We start from the raw sequence: 14,949 nt of genomic DNA, 5'->3' as shown, positions 1-14,949 counted from the left end.
TCAAAAATAAACGTTAAACAAAATTAAAAACATGCGAGTTCAGGAGCCCACAGCACCCAGGGCACCCTTAGCTTCCTGCCTCCACCATGGCAGCTACAGTGTCAGTGGGCAGACAACCTGGTTTCCCTTGACCAGAAAGTGGCCGGAGCTGCCTGTCCTTAGACCGCATGCTTCCACTCTAGCCCCGGGAACTAACTCCAAACCAGGAACTAACTCCAAACAGCTCGCTGTCTTCCCAGCACCACCCACACACTGGGCATATCACTTGGCTACCTGGTTATTTGGGTTCGCTTCCAGGCCTGCCCCTGCCCATCTAATCCTGTATCTGCCTTCACCTGCCAGTACTTCCACTGGACAGGCCTCCAGTGCTCCCTAAACCCAGCATTATCAGGAGAACGTGGAATGTTCCTTGCCCTGAGACCCTTGGAGAAAAACTCGCTGCAGACCCTGCCTGCCCCATGTTGTAAGGGGTTCCCCTATTCTCCCAGGTTCTGAGGCTCCTCGTCCACTATATTGTATAGTTCCAGGTCTCAGAGTCCTGGTTGATCTTCTTTCTGGATCTTTCTCACATCTGTACCCCCCATTCCAACCCTATGTCAGAGGCAACCTGGCCCAGGTTTCATCTTGATTCACCTAAACCTGAGCAGTAGCCTCTTAAGATGCTTTTATCTTGTCATGCCCCTACCCCATGGTACCACAGAACAAGGACTTTGTCCACAACCCAGTTCACACCAACTTGGCCCAAACGATCTTTCCAGCCGTAACTGTGTCAGTCCCTTACAGTCCATTCATATTCCTCTTCTCGTGCCATCTCTCCCAGGCTGCCGTCCTCCCTGACCCCTTCATCCCACCAGTGTCACCCCCAGGCCTCGCTCCCAGGCCACTTCTTGGCCAACTGTGGTCTTTCCTGAATTCTATTGTATCATTTTTCAAATCTCATACTGTTGCCGAACTTTTTTTTTTTATGCAAGTGTGACCTCCACCATGGAATGATGGAGACAGGAGCGGGGAGAGCAGGAATGATGCCTTCTCCCCAGGAGTTACAGTAACAGCTACTGTTTACTGAGAGCTGCTCCATTCCACATTCCACACTGTATCTTGAACCCTGACAAGCCCATGGTGTATTTTATAAATTATGAGACTGAAGCTCAAAGTGGTTAAATATTCTGCCCCAAGTCTAACTGATGGTTCATGAGAGCACTATACAATGTAAAAGTAGTTAGCAAACACTGAGACCCTGAGCTCCGTGGGGCTACGTGTAGCCTGATCGCCATTCTAACCTCAGAGCCTAACACAGTGCCTGGCTTACAGTACGCACCTGGTAAATATAGAAAAGGATTTATAATCTTCTCCAAGGCCTTTACTGACTCCCATATGCTCCAGTACCTGCACTCCCTGCTCCTCCTAACCTGTCCCAAGCCCAGGAAAATGGACCATGCTAGGTGTCCAGCACCTGTTACCTCCAGCCATAGTGGGCAGACATTCTTAGATCAACTTTGGACTTGATGTTTATTGTTTTATTATTCAAGATTTTCTTGGTTAGAACTGACAAGAACCCAACTTAAAACTACCTTAAGTAATTGATTGGTTTTTAAAACTGGGAAATCCACAGGTAGAACTGATAGAATCCAAGTCCTCAGAGTCGGGATCAAGATGCTCTCTCCCTCTGGGTATTGTCCTCACTCTCTCCTACGGCAAAATGGGCTTCTCCCATGTTTGGGGAATGGATTGGGAAGAAGAGGCCATGGCCTCAGACAGCTCCATGTTTACATCACCCCAGCCTCTCTCCCAGAGAAAAAGAGATAGCTTTGTCTCTACATCCACTCATATGATCACAAGGATGGATGCCAAATGACCGACTTAATTCACACGCCCCGCTTGGCCCAGTCACTGTGCTCAGGAGATGGGGTGGCATCTTTTCCAGGCTCGTGTGTATACAGAGTCTGAGTGATGGGCCTGCCAGAACTACACAGGGGCACTTCCCTCGACGGGTGTCGGCAGTAGAGTAAGAGGGAAGGGCTGCTGTGCGGAAAACCACAGCAGTGCCCTCTCTCCTGTGGGTTTGGGGTCTGAGACTGTAGACCATTTTAAGACCCCCTCAGATAAGCTGAAGCCCCACCCCACCCATGGCCTTCTGTCAGCCCTTAGCAGTCCGTGTTCTGATCAGTTAGGGAACCAGGCAGTGGAGGTTTGGGCTGGGCCCTGGGAGCTTCCCACAGGGCTCCATGCCTTTCCTCCCTCCAGCCCAGCAGGAGAGCGGCAGGGCAGAGTGGCAGAGAGTCCAGAGCTTTGGTCTCTTCTGAGCTCTGTCGTGCAAGCCTGGGAGAGTTCCTCCACCTCGCTTATCTTCCATTTCCCCCTGTGAGGCGGAACCAGATCATCTCTAGACCCGTTGCCCATAAAATTCTGGGATTCTGAGTTTGATGTCAAGACTGACACTTGTGCACCTAGCCACCACCACATGCGTGCACGCGTGCACACACACACACACACACCCCACCTCTTCTGTTGCCGTGCTCAGTTCATAGTAGGCCCCTACCCTTGACATGGGGCGGTGAACAGGGCCACTTGCAGGGTATCAGGAGGATCCCCGTGGAGGACATTTCCACAGGCAGAGATACCCAGGCTCCTTGTTTACCCATGGAACCCAGAAGACTGGCAGCAGCCGCACCCTGGGGAGGAGATGAAGGGCGGGTAGCGGGCAGCTGTGCCTGCCCCCTTGTGACTCATCCCAAGGTGGGTTGGTTTGGCCCGCCCGGGCCCCAGGGAAGCCAGGGCTAAGGGGCGGGGTGGCCAGAAGAGGGCACAGGAGGCAAGGAGCAGTGGCTGCTCAAGGGGCATTGCTGCGACTCTTGGCTCCCTGCTTTGGCTCTGTTCCTGCGGAGCCTGATGCTCCTTCCTCAAATTGAAGCAGACGCTTCTTACAGTCATAACTCTACCAGCTCACGAGAGACTGCCTTCCTGGTTGCCTGGGAGGAGGAGGAGTCAGCAAGAAGTGTGTGGTGCTGTTAATAAAACAATCAGCTTGGTCCGACCCATCTCTGGGTTATGGAAACCAGCTGCCTCATCCCCAGCTGAAAGAGATCTCGGGAATATCTCAGGGTGGCTGCTCCAATCCCAGGATATCGATCTGAGCCTAGCTTTGCCCCAGAGGGTAGGCAGACTTGACCTGGGGTGTCACAAGACCATGGAAGCCCTGGAGAGGGAGTCCCTTACGGGGGCCGGGGTGGGGTGGGGTGGGGTGGGGGGGCTTAGAAAGGCTGGCTGTTTAATCACACACACACACCTGCTCTTTTGCTCACATATTCAGTAAGGCCTTACTCAGAAAGACCCTGCTGTAAACTCAGGGGAGTCACAGTCTTGGCTTCTAGTCTAGGTCCCTCAAAGTTCCTGATAGGAAGCTAAAACCCAAATTCAGAGCATCGGCCCGTTCTAACCCATGGAAGAGGAAAGAGAGGCAACTTTAACAGCAGGAAAGGGGGCAGACTGAGCAGGTGGGAGGGAGCCTTGATGGAGCAAGATCACTTGACCTGGGCCTTGAAAGAGAAGAAAAGGTTTCTCCAAGAGCAACGGTGAAGAGTGCTTGCAGCAACCGGCTGGCAGGAGACAGGCCCATCGCTATCAGCTCTCCTCCTGGCCCTTCCCTCTTCAAAGCCTGGATAAGCTCATGCCCACTAAGACACTAATGGCTGATAGAAACCTCCTGGGATTACTCTTCCAGGCATTTTCAATTTTAATTCCAATATAATTAGCATGCAATATTAGTTTCAGGTGCATCGTATAGTGATTCAACAACTCTTTACTTTGCTCTGTGCTCCCCACAAATGAGCTCTTCATAGCCTGCACCTATTTCACCCATCCCCCACCCCTCTCCCCTCTGGCAACCACTAGTTTGCTCGATTTAAGGGCCTGATTTTTTTGTCTCTTTCTTTATTCCTTTGTTTCTTGAATCCCGCATATGAGTGAAATCATATGCTGTATATGTCTTTCTCTGACTGACATATTTCACTTTGCATTGTCCCCTAGATCCATCCAAGTTGCAAACATTGAGATTGCATTCTTTTTTATGGCTGAGTAATATTCCATTATGTATGTATATACCACATCTTTTCTTTTCCTTCATCTATGGATGGATACTTGAGTCGCTTCCATATCTTGGCTATCGTAAATAATGCTGCAATAAACCTAGGGTTGCACATATCTTTTTGAATTAGTGTTTTCATATTATTTGGGTAAATACCCAGTAGTGGGATTATTGGATCATATGCTAATTTTACTTTTTTAAGGAACCTCCATACCGTTTTCCACAGTGGTTGCACCAGTTTGCATTCCCCCCAACGGAGCACAAAGGGTTCCTGTTTCTCCACAACCTCACCAATACTTGCTGTTCCTTACATTTTTGATTTTAGCCATTCTTCCAGGCATTTTTTTTTTTTTTTTGAGAGAGAGAAAGAGAGCGAGCATGCAAGCCAGGATGGGACAGAAGGAGAGAGAGAATCTTAAGCAGGCTCCACGTTCAGTGCAGAGCCTGATGCAGGACTCGACCCCACAACCCTGGGATCATGACCCAATCCAAAATCAAGAGTCTGACACCCAACTAACTGAGCCACCCAGGCTCCCCCTCCAGGTAATTTTTAAAATCAAAAAATTGTAGGTATAACTTATATACCATAAAATTCACCGGCTTTTAGGATTTTCACAAGGTTGAATAACCATCACCACCAATTCCCAAATATTTTCAGAAACCCTAAACCCATTAGCACACGCTCCCCAATCCCGCATCCCTCAGCTTCTGGCAACCACACACCTATTTTCTGCCTCCACAGATTTCCCTAATCTGGACACTTCATATAAATAGAATCATATAATATGTGGCCTTTTATGACCGGTTTCTTCCATTTAACATCAGGTTTTTGAGATTCATCCATGTTGTAGCATACAGAAGCACTTCTTTCCTTTTCGTGACTAATATTCCATTGTATGGATAGAACGTCTTTTGTGTATCCATTCATCAGTTTGGGTTGTTGGGTCATCTGAGGTGTTTCCCCATTTGGGCTATTAGGCACAACGCTGCTAGAATATTCACGAACACGTTTTTGGGTGGACATAGGTTTTTCATTCTCTTGGGTATATACCTGGAAGTGTAGTTGCCTGGTCACATGGTAACTCTAGGTTTCACTTGTTGGGGAACTACCAGGCGGTGTTCTAAAGTGGGTGCGCCATTTTATATTCCCACCAGCAATGTACAGAGATTCCAATTTCTCCACATCTTCACCACTGTGTGTTATTGTCCATTTGACTATAGCCATCCAAGTGGGTGTGAAGTGGTATCTCATGGTGGTTTTGATTTTCATTTCCCCCAGTGACCTGCCAGGAAAATTTGCACTATAGGAGATGATGCTTCAGTCATCATCAGGCCAAGTTGACCAGGGTAGCTCCTGGGATGGTAGTAGAAGCCACCTTACTCTGAAGATTCAGATATTTGTTTGCTCATAACGAATATTTGTAAACACTTGTTAGGCACCCCGTTACATCTCAAGCACTATGCTGAACATTGGAGTTTGTTGTTGAAGACAGACATGGACCTTGTCCAGATGGAGCTTACATTCGGGTGAAGGAGCTGGTCACTTAATTATGTTAGAATAAGTACTAGACGTGCAAATGTACACAGCTAAGAGAAGGAGTGAGGGAGGAGCCTGGGAAGCCTCTCTGAGATGCTGATACTTTGAAAACCCTGGACGGGAAGACACCTGGCTTGGTAGAGGAGCTGGACTAAGCCAGTATAGTATGAATATACTCTAAGAGAGGGATAGGACACGAAGTGGGGGAGGCGGGGGGACTGGGGAAAGTGTTCTGAGTGTAAATGGAAGCCATTGGAGGGTTTTGATTCGTGGCAGTGATTGACTGCTTTTACATATTTTAAAGATCACTTTGACAGCAATGAAGCAAAATGGTGAGAGATGAAGGCAAGAGTGAGGGCAGAAAGAGCGGTGAAGAGGCTGTGTTGTGGTCATCCGAGAGAGAGACCATGGAGGCCCGGGCTGGGGACCAGTGGGGACACATGGACAGAGCCTTGTGAGGAGGTAGAAAGGCAGCCTCAGTGATAGATGGGTGGGAATAATAAAGGACGGAAAGGTATTCAAGATGCCCTCCAGGTCTTAGGTTTGTGCAGCTCAGAGCAAGCCTGGGGGAGCAAGTGACTGGGCAGATAATCAGGAGCCCCACCTGGGGAGGCTGTGGACCATCCCAATGGGGGCGTCAAGAGGGGGCGGCCAGAGTCTCCAACCTGGAGTCCGTAGGTCATCTTCACTTCCCCAAACATGGGAGAACACAGTGAAGAAATACGGATATGCTGACAAGGGAGCGTAGACAAGCTGCCGTGGGAGTCCGTGTGTGCTGGAACAGCATGAATGTGCATCTTCAGTGTGGAAATCTTCCTGGCGTGAGCCTTCCCCACCAGCAGAGCTGGGCTGTGGGTACTTGGGAAGGCCCTGCCATCAGAGTGGGTGGCCTCAAGTTCCTTCTGAAGTGGAGAGGCCTGTGGTCATTCCCCCCCCCCACAACCCCCTGTGACTGGCTCCCCCATTGCCCACCCTTTTTTGCCTTTCTGGGCCTTGGCCTAGTCCCCATGATGACATGGTTCTGACAGCCCAGGCCGTGCATCCCAGCTGAGGCCCCATCTTGCTGCAAGAGTCATCCTCTGCCTCCCAAGGCCTCCACGAGCACAGACATGCATGTGGACAGCTGTGGTCCCCGCCACCATCCTCACGTCTGTCCGCTGCTCACTCAGCGCGGCAGTGGGCAGTCTTTGCCACCCACAACCTCAGAGGGAATCAAGACTCCTGCCTTAGCCAGCTCCCTCGAGAGGCCCCGGCCGGTGGTCCACACCGTGTTTGCATTCGTCTGCTGATGTCAAGCCTCGGTGCTGATGTGTTCTTCCACGAGGGACTGGCCGGCTGGTGAGAAGGCTCAACCAGGCGTCAGCAGCCCCGAGGCCTTGTCACAACACACACCGTGGCTCTGGATGGGCGTTCCCCTGCTCTTTTTCTTCACTCCTCCTTGTCAGTGTAACTGAAGGGCAGGGCAACCTCTGGTGTCCCCCAGAGCAACAGATTTTACAACTCGCAGGCAAGATCACCTCAGCTGTTTCTCTTCTCTGTCTTTGTCTTGGTTCCCTGGGTCTCCCTGACCCAGAGTGGGCAGAGACCAGCAGAGGCCTCCTGTCGCTGCCAGCACGCAGGTCCCAGCTGTTGGCAGGGGACCACCGCAGGGTTGGGGTTCAGGGATGCCAGAGCAGCAGCAGGCATGGTGTGGAGGGGAAGGTGGGAGCTGGCCCTGCCCGCCGGGTTTTATCAGCAAGCTCCTCAGACATATACAGAGGCAGAGCTGTGTATACACTCCCAGTCCCCGCGCTCCATCTGTCTCCCACATGTCTAAACACTGAGGGCGCCAAGTGCCTGCCCTCCTCCTCCTCCTCCTCCTCTCAACCCCATCACCACGGAGAGGGGGTGGATAGGGACTCGGTACCCTTGAGGAGACAGGAGCACCTCAGGAGGCTGCTGCTGGGTGGGAGTGAGAGACCCTCAGAGCCCCAGAGGCTGAGGGACTCCCCGATCTGGGTACACAGCCTCAGGAGTTAGCTTACAGATGAAAACATTTGGGGCAAGACTTTTCACTTGAAACCAGGTTTCTGGATGGCATCCCGTGGGTGAGCAGGACCTTAGTTATTTTCATGGATCAAATGAATCTGACCAATCAGATGTGCTGTGTGGGTCAGCAGCCTTAAAGCCCAGCCTCACTCTCACCAAGTTTTCACTTCCCAGCCATCATACAGGCCTCTCTCAAGCCCACCTCCTGTCCAGCAACCTGACGTCCAGGATTTATAACCTGGGCAGTTGAGGCCTGGACGCTCCCTTCCAAGGCAACAGCTGACTGGGTGGGGGAGGACAGGGCTGCCTTGTGAGAGCAGATGCAATGAAAACCCTGGGGTGGGGGCTTATGCGATGGGCAGAGCAGCCTCTCTAGCATTCCTGGGAGGCTTGTCCCCTCTGGGACAAAGGAGGAAGACATAGAAGCTAGGATTCTCCTCCCATCTCTCTAGATCTTAGAGAATGAGTGTCCTAAAGGTGCCATTCCCTTCAAAGCCCAGCTCCCTTCCAGCCACCCTACCTCGAGAGCCCAAGCAGTGCAGACTGATAGAGATGTCTCCTTCCAGCACCCCTGTGACTTTGTTCCCTACAAAACACATGGTGTCTCATCCACCTGCAGTGGAGCCCCTAGAAAGGCAGGCAAGAAGTGGGCTCCTATTCCAGCAGAAGGAGCATTTTCTGCTAGTCTCTCATCCCTCCCCAAATACAGCAAATCTTCCTGGCCTTTGGAGGTTTGCCCAGAGCACAGGTGCACCACCAGCAGGGTGGTGCTGGGCAAAGGGTTAGAGCTCCTGGTGGCCTCCCCTTTGCCTTGTTGGTGACTGGGAGGGACCACCAGACCTTCCCTCTCCAGCTATTCCTGCAGTTCCTGATCTTCCAACTTTGAGATGAGCCATGAAGGGCCATGAAAGAGGTGGTGCCTGGGGCCCAGAGGTGGTCTCAGTGGGTCACTGGTACGTGTCTCTCATACCCCCAGTGAGTACCACTCTATCATCATGGTCGGGGCATGCCCGGAAGTGCAACGAGACGGCCAAGTCCTATTGTGTCAATGGAGGCGTCTGCTACTACATCGAGGGCATCAACCAGCTCTCCTGCAAGTAAGTGGCCAGTGGGGGTGGGCGTGGGGGCAAGACTAGGGTGAGAGACGCTGGGGCAGAAGTGGAGGGCTCTAGGAAAAGTGGGCTTCAGGCCACTGACAGGGGGTCCCCAAGGGGTGTAGACAGGGAGGTTTGCCCCACTTCCCAGGCCTTTCCTAGAATATAGGGAGATGTAAACTCTGAAGGGCTCAGGGCTTCTGCAGTGCCAGGTTCTCAGGCCCCTACCCACCCTCTCTCCCAGTGTCCACCCTTTCACCACCACCTTTTAGGGAGATGGGGATGCCAGTCTATGCCCTAGGCACTGGGTTCTCTCTCCCCCTCCCTTTCTCTCTCCCCCTTCTCTCTGTACCACTCACCCCCCCCGCCCCATTTCTCAGCAACTCTCCAAACTGTGTTCTGATGAACATTTCCCATGGTGTGTCTTCCCCAGCAGTGAAGAGCCTGGCAGGGTCCGGCAAAGCACAATTCCCAGTGCCCTTGGTAGTGGAGGGTCTGCTCTCAGAGCCTTGAGGGGAGACGAGGACTCTGCGTCCGGTGCTCACCTCAAGACCTGGCTACTCTCCCTGCCTGGTGTTCAGATACACCCTGGGTGCTGCTTCTGCCACTTCAGACCCTAGCCCCTCTCTATGGGGTGAGGGGACACCAGCAAAGACACCACTCTGGCTGTGGCCCAGACACAACCTGGGGAAGGTCAAGGTTAAGAAGAAGCTCAAGTTGGGGCTTCTCTACCCAGCAGGATTTTCATCCTACTCCCCTTAGCAAACAGGGCAGATGGGAGCACAGTAACCCAGGAGGGCTTGTTCAGGTCTAGCTGGGTCCTATTCAAGCAGTTGAGCCCACGGGACCCCTGACAGGTTCTCTGGTGGGTGTATGAGGAGCCGGAGGAAGAGCTTGGTGAGGGCAGTACAGGTTCTGGCCAGATCCTGAGGAGGGGTAGGGGGCACTAGTTAACAACTTCGGGTTTTCAAAGCACCCCAAGCCTAGGACCCTGGCAAGGTGCCACAGTTGCCCCATTCCCATGGCATCTGGGCAAAAGCCACTGGAGTATTAGTAGAAATTCAGAGAGGCATTTGCCCTCCTCACAGACAAGGTCAGATTCAGCACCTCTCAGCTCTCCTGCCTCTGGGCTCCAGCTCCAGAGCTGCATCCCCCCACTGACTACAGCCTTAGCCAAAGACCCCTCCACCTCACACGGGGATAATGAGGGGCCGTGCCTCCTTGACACTCTCCCCTCTGTGCCGGGCTAGCTGAGCTAGACCCGGACTGCCAGGCAGATCTGTGCCTCTTTCCCCAGCGGGCCTCCTTTGCCGGCTTCCCCCCCAATCCCACCCTGCACCTGCTGCCATCCCCTTACTGTCCTCCCCCATCCTGAATTTGCAGCCACAGCAGGTCCCCCAGGGAAATTCTCAGCCTGGACTCAGCCCCTCATCTTTCCCTCCTTCTGCCCCTAGGAGGCTGCCACATTAGTGCTAGAGACCGTGTGGAACATTCTAGACTTGAAAATGGTCTGAGCTCTCTGCAATACATCTACAGAAACTCATAAGCGTTCTGGAGTACCCCCACAGACATGGCCCGGCCCTGCAGGCCCCTCTTTTTTTAATCCCCAAACACACACACACACACACACAACACACACAAACACGTACACACCACACCTCCCTAGCCCCTTGGACCCTGGAACCTTGAAGGAATCCAGCAGCATTAAGGAGATCAGCCCTGGCTCCAGGCAGGGAAGTTTTCAGCCACCCAGGACAGGTACCAGGGCCACAGAGGGCCATGGGATTGCAGGGCTCCAGTGCTAGCATTTAGCGTGGAAAGTGGCGTGATGAGCTTGTGAGATTCCAAAGGGTCCTGCCAGCAAGGCTGTAGCCCTAGGACCTTCTGAGTCACCCCCAGCTAAATCTGAGAGTAGCAGAGGGCAGGAGCCTAAATCATTATGAAGATGGTGTCCTGTGCCCCTCCTCACCAGGGCAACTGGGATTCCCTGCTTAGAACTTGACCTTGGTACCCAGAAGCACCACCTCCCCATTTCAACCTGCCCTAGGTCAGCCCTAGCCAGGGCTCCTGGAACCAACTTCCCTGACTCCCTGAGCCCTCAGGGGAGATCGCTTTCAGGAGGGCAAGTCCTCAGAGCTGTGCTGGAGAAGGACAGGGGGGTGGGGGGCAGGGCAGAACCCAGAGGCCATTCTGGGGGTGGGTGAGCTGGGAGGGAAGTGGGGGGCAGGCCTCTTGGGATTCCTGATGACACCTGAATGGAATAAAAAGGAAAGAATATAGGAAACAGAACTCACGTCTTACCATTTGTGCTGTTTGTTTACTTTTTATTTTGATTTTTTTGCATTTCCGCTTAGCTTGGATAATGAAACTAGACTGGTCAGTTTCATTCCAGTTTCTATAAAACTCAGTTTTCCTTCCTGGTTTTCTGACACTTGTTGTTGTGTATTGGTTCAGAGCCCTGCAGGGAGTGTTGGAAAGCAGGCACACTCCGTCCCTGTTTTTCTGGAATTCAGAGCCAAAAGAAACAGTGTCACTGATACTGAATTTTGTTTTAAAGAAAGAAAACTTAGGGGGATTTGAAAACGGGGGTCCAAATCAAGGTGACGGTCTCCTGTCTGGGCCAGACAGGGACCTCTGCACTTCTTCTCGCTGCTTTCTCCTCTTCTCTCCGTGTTTTTGTAGAGCACGGTTGGTGCGTGACTCTTGGGGACTGGTTCAGGGGATGATGACAGAACAAGACTCTCTTTCCAGCCCTGTGCACATACCAGCGGCATGCCTCCCTTTCCCATCAAGCTCATCCCTCCCCCTCTTCTGCTCCCCCTGTCCCTCCCCATGTTCAGGTGGTTCCCCCATCCCATACCCATCTGCCTGCTCATCCTCTCCACATCTCCACCCCACCCCTCATGAGGCCAGAGACCCTTCACCCCCCTCCAGTGCCCCGGGGCACACCCTCATCCTTCATCCTCCCCCTCCCTCGGGTGAGGGCAGCACACATGGCATTATCCCCAGGCTACCAAAAGGAGAAACTGAGGCCCGGGAGGTGGGTGGGAAAACGGGGAGGCAGAGTTCCAACCTCTCTGTCACCCCAGATACAGCCCATGGGCTCTCCTCTCTGCCCCTGTCTCACCCTGCTCTTCTCCAGCCCTGGGCACAGATCTTCCCATAGTCATAGCTCATGATGTGGGGGAGGGCTGAGAAAGCTATGACCTGCCACTCCTTTTAATCTGTCCCCTGTGCTGCTGAAACTCAGAGCGCCAATCCCTCTTTCAGTGGGAACCCACTACCGGCCAGCCATCCACACTGAGTCAGACCCCACTCGTGGTGGACGGGTTTGTGTAGCCCGTACCCTGTTACATGGTCCTGAGTGCAGGGTAGCAAGGCTGTAGGCCCACTCCCAGAATCTTCTCTAGGGAAGCCTCAGGCTCCCGGATGTGGCTCATTTTCAACAAGCAGGGATAAGGAGAGCCCAGGAGCCTCCTGGAAGGATCTAATGCCCAAAGGACAGTATGGGGAGCCAGTCCCCAACCCCTGTGCTATGCCCATCCCCCATTGCCTTTTCTTTTATTCAGCCAGTGGGGAACACATGTCCCAGGGCAGGAAGATTAGGACCGTATTACATAACTCCAGGGGGGGCACATTCACGTTATAGACCGTGTCCGTGGTGCCACCTGGGGTTGTACAACTCAGTAGTCATGAAAGATCTGAGGAGGCAGTTGGGGCAGTCCAGGCTGGGTGTGGGATCAGGGACTCAGGGATGTGCTTAGTTATCATCAGTCTCCCAAGAGCCATGGGACAGCATCCCTTGACTATCAGCAAAGAGATAAATTTTCCCTTTGCCCCTCCTGCCCCTGCACTACCCCATTCTCTCTCTTAAACACAAATACACACACACACACACACACACACGAGCTGGGCTAATCTTAGACATTGGACACTGTCAAATGTATCTCTTTCTTATTCCTTTGAGGATTCCAAGAATCATTTTGGCAATTTCCTGGGTCTTTATCCTCCACCCCCAAAGGTGCTGCTGCTTTATTCTCCCCTCTAGTCCCCACCCCAAGTGGATATCAGTCTCTGAGAGCTGAGAAAGGAGAGCTGAGCCTGACTGGAGCTGGTTGGAAAGCCTTAGGCCCTACTTCCATTTTCCTGGGACGGGACGCTTAGGTCAGAGAAGGATATATTAAGGGTTAGCCGTCGCTGCCTCCTCCTCCTCCTCCTCTCCCTCCTCCCGGGAGCCACCCTGTTCAACAGGATGAACGTGCATCAGTTTCCCTTGTAACCACTCCCCCTCCACTTTCTTCAGACACACTTCCCAGTCCTCCACCCCTACCCACTGGCTAGGCATACCTCCGCACACTGCCAACACTGCAGGGACCAGCCTCCTGCCTCCCCTGAGGGAGATGCCATCAAGGCCCAGAGAAACTCCAGCTGTCTGCTCACCAGCCACTCCCCACCCCCCAGCTAGATTGGAGTCAACAGGATTTCCCTGAGGGTCTATCATAGCCAATGGGAGCCACCCCCATAAGCTCAAGAGGTCGCTGATGGTTGGTTTACACGAGAATGCTAAGAGGTAGAGTACTCTCACCTCTTGAGAAAGTTTACTGATTAATGTTGCACAGTGATCTATTATTGAGGAAACATCCGTGATGGGGTTACCTAATTTCCCCAAGAAAAAGAGGCAGAAGCAGCCAAAACCCATCTTCGAGTAGGGGAATGGGGGGGTGGTGGTCAGTCTGGCCCTGTCTTTAAGCTTCCCTTAGGTATCTGGCCTTGCTGGGTTCAGAGGAGAGTACAGGGCAGGACACGTCTCCCAGAAGTCTGCAAGACAGGGACTCACTTGAGAGGAGAGGGGCAGCCAGAGAGCAGAAGCAAGTGTACCTGGGGGTAAGGACAAGGTCAGGGAGAGTGGGTGGTGCTCTGTAGCTACAGAAGAGACAACATGGGAGAATGCGGTCCCACCAGAGCCAGGCAGTGACGGAGGAGCAGGTCATGGGGAAAAGACAGGCGTCCAGGCAGCCAGTAGACCCCTAACTGGAAGAAGCTTCAGGGTTCTCAGGGAGCCTGCTGTAGCCCTCCACATCCCCGATTGTGGTTCTTGCCACCTGAGGGTAGATAGCCTGCACCTGGCCTTGGCAGGCCAGCTGTGAGACGTTGGTAATTCCGGCTCCTCCCCAGCCTCACCTTGTTCCCCACTAAGCCTTTTCCCCCCTGTGTATTGCTCTAGGGCAGCCTTCCCCAAACCATGTTAACAAGGGTTCCTCAAAAAACGTCTTCCTTGGTCAAATAAATTGGGAACATACTGGAATATTCAAGCTCTTTCCTCCTACAAAACTTTTCCTAGCCTTTCATATGCCAGCGTGCACTGCAACTCTCTAAGGAAGTCTGGGAACGGATTTCCTAAATTTATTTGGCCACAGAACCCTCTTTGAGAGAACAGATGAAACACCTCCAAGGTCACCTTTGTCATGGGCACACAGTCTGGGAACAGCATTCCGGAGTTCTCCTTTGAGCTTTCTGGGGGCTGTTTCATGGATGAGAAAACCTGCCCAGGGCCCTGGAGAGAACCCTTTGGTAGGGCCTGGAAGGAATGGCTTCCCAGAACTTGGTATTCTGGAAGGCTCCCGGCATCCTACCTGACTGCCTGGCACCAGGGGCTACCTTTCTGGCTTCATGGGACCCCAGGCAGGTCAGAAGGGAAGTCTCCACACCCGCAGGACAATTGGGCATTAGGTTCCCAATTTCCCCACCCGCTTCCCTCAGTCATCCTCCTCTCCGCCCCACCCCTGCCCCCCACCACCCACGGAGCAACACCGGATAGAGAGATTTTGAAGATTTCTGAGCCCTCCCCCCCAGCCCTGACTCCAGCCCCTGCAGCTACGAGTGTGCCCCAGCGCCCGACTTGGTTTTCTCATTCATCACTGTGCACTTTGATTTCTAACCTGAGCCTCGCGGATGATGCCAGTTTGTTCTGTGATTTTTCCCCTTTTCCTTCTCCAGATGTCCAAACGGATTCTTCGGACAGAGATGTTTGGAGAAACTGCCTTTGCGATTGTACATGCCAGATCCTAAGCAAAGTATGTTTGAAGATACAAACACAAGTCCCTGCTCCTTAGAAAGCTTCCGGGTGCAGTCCCCCCAATGTAGGGCATAGGGCCAGGGGTGTTGGTTGTTTTGATCTTTGGCTGTTTTGTTTTGTTTCTCTTTCT

The 14,949-nt window shown here is 52.7% G+C and overlaps 1 protein-coding gene across 4 annotated transcripts in view; it reads left to right on the top strand.

The window, feature by feature from the left end:
* Positions 1-14,949, top strand: part of NRG2 (neuregulin 2) — a 186,347-nt gene that overhangs the window by 152,321 nt on the left and 19,077 nt on the right. For 3 of the 4 annotated variants that reach the window (XR_008298138.1, XM_027076552.2, XM_015064814.3), the window contains exon 4: positions 8,626-8,746. Coding sequence is in view for 3 of the 4 variants with exons in the window: in XM_027076552.2 (XP_026932353.1) it covers positions 8,626-8,746 (121 nt within the window). In the remaining variant the exon portion in view is untranslated. Of the gene's footprint in view, positions 1-8,625; positions 8,747-14,740; positions 14,818-14,949 lie in introns of all 4 variants that reach the window. The other variant, XM_027076551.2, reaches the window with a different exon arrangement.

This window comes from Acinonyx jubatus, chromosome A1 (genome assembly GCF_027475565.1).
Source record: "Acinonyx jubatus isolate Ajub_Pintada_27869175 chromosome A1, VMU_Ajub_asm_v1.0, whole genome shotgun sequence".
NCBI classification, from domain to species: Eukaryota; Metazoa; Chordata; class Mammalia; order Carnivora; family Felidae; genus Acinonyx; species Acinonyx jubatus.
The sequence above is the reverse complement of the archived record's forward strand: the minus strand, read 5'-3'. Positions and strand labels throughout refer to the sequence as shown.